The sequence below is a fragment of the Pectinophora gossypiella genome, chromosome 4 (assembly GCF_024362695.1).
Source record: "Pectinophora gossypiella chromosome 4, ilPecGoss1.1, whole genome shotgun sequence".
Classification (NCBI taxonomy): Eukaryota; Metazoa; Arthropoda; class Insecta; order Lepidoptera; family Gelechiidae; genus Pectinophora; species Pectinophora gossypiella.
Genome location: NC_065407.1, coordinates 11,022,874 through 11,028,873, shown reverse-complemented (window position 1 = coordinate 11,028,873; position 6,000 = coordinate 11,022,874). Strand labels below are relative to the sequence as shown.

Here is a 6,000-nt window from a genome sequence, read left to right as displayed (position 1 = left end):
TAAGTAAGTATCTTGTTGTCCAAAGTAACGGATTTATAAAAGCCTCTACAAACGTTTTAAACAATATTATAATCGAATCATGTAAGACTCTATCAGGCATTACCGCATTCTAGAAGCAGGCGCTGTAACGTGCGGTAATACCAATATCGTAATTTAATATTTTGTGCTATCAATTCCAATTTCTGGTTTTTAGTAATTTTACGGTCCATTGCTGGCTTGTTTTAGTTTGATAATAAATGATAAGTAGCAAGGTTCGTTTGTCTCTTTTCGTCGCTATAGGACATGGTATGGTGTTATCTCACGTACAAGGTAGAGCAGTGTGGGCGAGCGGCAAGTATTGCCAGTCAGTTGTGCACGCGACGACCGCGCCGCTAGTCGACTCAAGCCGCCCGCCACCGCGCGCTCGCTGCTCATACGTCACGTGGCACGGAATACAAATACTTCACAACTTTCGCTGACCTATCACATATCTCATCCGAGTCCCTCTCTCCTTACTCTACCACGTCCATTGCACCACCACAATGTGACAACGTGATACAATCACCACTTTTGTTTACAATCTAATGCGTACAGTTCTACCAAAAATGACTCACAGTGTTTCTAAAGTTTAAAGTGTTATGCCTCCATGGCACTGGTGATCAAGACGTCGCAGTCGCTACTTGTGGAATGCTAAACGCCGACGAAACTGAACACGGACGATATAAATAGAACGCCCGATTAACATTCCATGTAATGGAATAAAGGCTATGATTATAATTCATGGCAAAAACCACTTGTGTTTATGTGAACTCTAAATAAATCCGGCCAAAATGATTGCTGAGCGAAGATTGCTGTGGTCTGTTATGACCGGCGTTTTATTAATAGCTCCCAACACTGCAGCAGGTTTGATTATTCTTCTTTGGACCTGGACGCTGAATGTAACTCTGTTTAATACACACATTTATCTGCTAGAATCTTCATATGAATGAACTCTAACACGATAATACAACTGTTGCACCTTGTTCCAAGTATCAGTGTACTGCCCAAAGCCTTTAGTAACTTCAGACTAGGTATATTAAGACTGATTTGATGTTATCAATTAAAAAGCCAAGGATACAGTAACAAGATAAAACACAACAATAAGACTTTGAATAATCCAACTGGATGCTCATTCATTTGTTTAGTTAGGCGCAAAAACCAGACATAACAAATGTTTGAACAAAAAACATAGGTACGTACATTCCTAGATGATGTCTAATTTGTCGGTGATTGCTTACATTGCAAATTGTGAGGACCCGACAAGAGCACGCGTTCTTGTTTGTAGACGGAGTTTAATTGTTAGGGCCCTCCTTAGATTTGTATTGTACAGATAGAGTACTCACATTTGCTACAACTCCTTCTTTAGTATAATTAACCATTAAGTACATTGTAATTAAATAGTTTATCAGTGTCATCTCGAGCAACATCTATCGTAACAACCCGTGTAAAGTTTCTATCAGCATAGGAATAATTAATGTAACATGGACGATATAAAAATGTATTATTTTCACAAGTATTTTTTTACAAAGAAGCTGTAATAACATTAACAGCTACCTACATAATTGCACATGACAATCTTTGCAAGGCCATAACCGTAATAAATTATTCCACATCACATTCGTGAACTTCATATCAAATCATATCTCATGTCGTAAAATAATGGGTATTCATTTGTTTATGAGCCATTAGTAAATGTCGTAGATATTATTGTGTCATGCACACAATAGCTGCCTGTTCTCATTGTACAGGAGTTTATAGCTCCTAATACGTATGTTCTAAAAGTCATCAAACATATGGTGCAATCTAAGATATTTATTACAGAAAATCTGAGTAAGTAGGGTATAGGTACATAGAGGTGGCCTCACACAACTCCACCTAGCACGATTAGGTGTAATACACGTAAAGGCTTTGGAGCTACACTGACCACACCCTATTAATTTTGTGAATAACTTACAGCGGTTGAACTACAGCACATCTTCTGTGCAAACTTGCATTTTGAAATTTAGTTTTAGTCACTAATATTGGCTTGACTTACCAAGATGTGAATATAACCTGTTGGGTACGATGTAGAGGCGCTTGGTTCATGGTGGGTGAAGAACTGGAGTAAGTATGCGATGTAAATGATCGTGATTGTGCTAACACATCTTGCACAGTTATCAGACTTATCAAGGTATCTCTGACGCAAGTCTGTAACTAATTTTGTATTGAAACCATTCACCCGTTAAGAATAGCTACCCAATGTCGTGATGACTTCACAAAAAACGGTTCTGTTAGACTGTTACGCAGGAAACCTTTTAGAATATCAATTTGTTGAGTTTATAATTACAGTCTTGTATCTATAGTCTTGTATTTATGCATACGTAACCTTTAACCGTAAGGGTAATGTGATATGATAACATTTTAATAAATATGTTTAACTTGTAATCAATTTGCGCCAATAATGGAGCGGCGGCAACGTGACTTTAAGCGGGAATGTGAATGAAAATTCAAACAACACCCAATGTGACTAACAAAAAAGAAATATTATTTAGCTAATTGTCTAAACTTTACAAAACTGCATCAATTACACCTCATTTATTAACACTAGTAGGTAGGTACTAGAAATGACCTAAAAGGAGGACTTCTGGGAACCCCAATGTTTATTTGTCTTTATAAGGAACCACAATGCGGTTCACAAGTACTTACCTACCCGATATTTGTAATTAAGTAGGTAGGTAAATGTTAGTATTTACATAATTAAATTAAATTTTAGGATTAACTATTTATATGAAGTAATATTCTGTCCTGTGTAAATAAAGGCTTTTTAGGCTGACAATAATATTAATAATGTACTTACGTTTAAAGTTTAAAGTATGTTTTTAGGATTAAAGTATTACCTATTCCTACAAAATCAAGAATACTCATTTTGTACATTATTTCGATAATACTTATTCTGTATTATATTTAAATAGCGAAATATCCTTAACTTAATGTACCAAGTTGATGAATCAGAGTAGTATTTATTTTTACGTAAACTATTATGAATGAAGCTGAGTCACTATCTACTACGAAGTTCGCGAAAATCTCGGAAGGCGATCTATTCAACTCATTCGCGACACTGGCAATTTTAACTTAATTCCTGTGACAGACGCTATAATTTGCGGTACAGTTGAAAGAGATGGAGGTATAAGGAAGAAAGAGAAAACCTCATTTTTTCATGGTAGTAATCTACAAATTGGACTTGATTCAGCATTTTATGGTTATAACTACAGATTGGTTTCCACATGTCAGTAGATTCGCTCCCATCTCGACATTTCTTTTTATATTTTCAGATGAGATTATTATATTTTCAGTTCTAAATTAGAATAATAGAATAATAAAATTAGAATAATAATATTACGTCGTATTATGAAGACACATTTGAATTATTGATAAAACTGTGGAATAGTAGTTAACGAAGTATATTTTGCCAATAATAAATAATAGAAATATAAATACAAGCGATTCATATAAATGATATTGACATGACTTTTACTTCCTAAGGAATTAAGTATGTACAAGTATAAGTATGTTCAAGTTTTAAGGCCAGGAAAGTGGTGCGTAAAACAGGTTTAATTTCCTATATAACCTCGTTCCTTTCCTGGAACAGGTCGCGTGACGTCAGTAAATCCCATGCAGCCTCCGTCTGGGGAGCATAGTACGAGATGAATCATCGCAGTATCCGTAACTATCGGCGGTTTATAAGAATCCAAACAGTGACTCATAATAACTCATAATGCACTATAATTATAAAATATTATGTTTGCCTTCTTGCAATCGATCACAATAGCTTGGACGTGTGGCTATACTTAACTGCTATTGGAACAAACTCAATATTTTAAAGTCATCAGGGCACAGAAGTACCTTACTTGATGCCTATATAAACAACGAGTTTGAAGAAAAGAATAAAATATTTATGGCTATTGATTTGAGAGAGCACCTACTCTATATTTATATTCGCATGTAAAAACAAAAATTAAAAAAAAATAATTAAATGAAAAATTACATGAAATATTCCCTCGTGTGGGATGTAACGTCAATGATGTCATGAAATTAAATGAAAAGTGTAACAAAAAAGAAAATCAAATATTCCATAATGGAGTTAGTTGCCGATCCTACTAGATAGAGTTCGCTTAACGTGGTACGCCGTTGTGGTACTATATAGGTATAAATGTTGGCTTGGTTATTATATACAGATACAAATCTCTTATTAGACTATTAGGAAAAGAAATTTCAGTTACCAGGTGTAAAGAGTTCAGGAGGAATTCCGATATATTGAAAAAAAAAATTTGTTAAAATCAGAATGTTTCTAGATGTTATGTACTGTCACGAGTACTAATATATATTATACACTTTGAAAACAAGTCACATTAACTTTTTTGTCAAATTAAACTGTAAATTTCATTAAATGTCAAATATAAGATAGTGCGACAGGGTTCCAAAGGTGGTACATGATATTGCTCATGACTGTATACGTGTTTAATGTTATCGTTTCTTTTTTGTTTACAAGATAAATTGTGTATATTAGGTGTACCTAACAATAATTTGGGTGAATAGTAATTTTCGTTATCTTTATTTTAAATCATTATCGCCAGCGTATTTGTGACCTTGCGATCGCGAAGATACGTAGACAAATATATTTTTATTTGTCTTGTCTGACTATAAAAATAGATTGGCTTTAAAAAGTTGTCTCGAAGCGACAACCAGGTTGAATGCGAGGCTTGTTAGTCTGTTGTTCTCGACTGAGATCATTCATATAAATAACTGAGCAAGGACAATATTTGTACTGCAACGGAATATACTGTCACAACCTAATGAACATAATAAGTGCCTATAAACCTGTCGGAGAAAAGAGAAAAAAAAACATATTCATTGCTTTCAACTGTTTATCTTCACAGTCACGCTTGTCGTAAAAATCTACAAAGTCAGCGATTCCAAAAGTTCCATGGAGGGTTCCGCGACATTATTCTGTCGGACATTTAAAAAGTAATTATTTACAAAATAGTGAAACATTAAAGTAAAAAATACAATGAAGCACTTTTTAATTGTTCTTATTTAAATAAGGGTCTTTGGATTTGCTTCATTCACAGTTCATAAAGGTGGGTGGTTCTACCGTTTTACCACCTTAAATTTTTGGAAACCCGTGGAAGTCATTTTACCCTTTTCATTTCAAATGATGAACTATCTAACATCATATTGTCCTCTCCACCAGTTGCAGTGCCCTTACCGGGTCCATGTTGATACTATAATACTTTCTAGGAACTTACTATATTTTTACAACATTACACTTTGCACGAACATAACATTTTTATTCGGTGCATCTATCCATTTTAAATCTTCAATACTAAGTGCGGATGCAAGTTGTTTTCTGGTAACTTATGGTTCTGCTCACCCATGTAAGGTTGTTTTTGCTACCGCTTACGAATGCATATTAGTAATAGGGAGTAAAAAACTGAAAACTGAAAAGATGAAATATATACATTCAATTCGTTACACGTGTAACTATTGTTTGTTAAGTAAAGTTATATATTTATTCAGCCGATCAGTTTAATTTGAATATGATGAGACGATACCGAAGGAATTATCACGTTGTGTTGTCTCGATTAATATAAAAGGTCTTTTTTATAATTGAAAAATTGTGCAAAATATTATTGTATAGCATTCCTATTTAAAAGTGGGTTTAAAACACAAGTTGATTGACTAACTACCCATCACGTTGGTCTAACAGAAAGTTAGGCGTGGGTACTTCAGTTTATCTTGCGAGAGATGTAACTCTGACTAGCCCAGTTAGTATATAGTCGCGACAACAGGCGCTTATGTTATGTTAAGTAATTGGTACGATATTTAAATTACATATTCTATACTAGTACCTACTTATCGTCTACCTCTGTGATCCCATTTTATTGCTGAAAGTTCCACCTATTGTTCGGACAACTGTGGGACAGACAAACCAATCATATATAC

At 34.4% G+C, this 6,000-nt stretch overlaps 1 protein-coding gene across 6 annotated transcripts in view; it reads left to right on the top strand.

Annotated features, from left to right (window-relative positions):
• The first annotated feature begins 335 nt into the window (after positions 1-335).
• LOC126366022 (vascular endothelial growth factor receptor kdr-like) overlaps positions 336-6,000 on the top strand; it is a 30,377-nt gene continuing 24,712 nt past the window's right edge. For 5 of the 6 annotated variants that reach the window (XM_050008883.1, XM_050008884.1, XM_050008882.1 and 2 more), the window contains exon 1: positions 336-882. In XM_050008883.1, coding sequence (XP_049864840.1) covers positions 810-882 — 73 coding nt within the window. In that variant the 5' untranslated portion in view covers positions 336-809. The remainder of the gene's footprint in view (positions 883-6,000) is intronic. The other variant, XM_050008887.1, reaches the window with a different exon arrangement.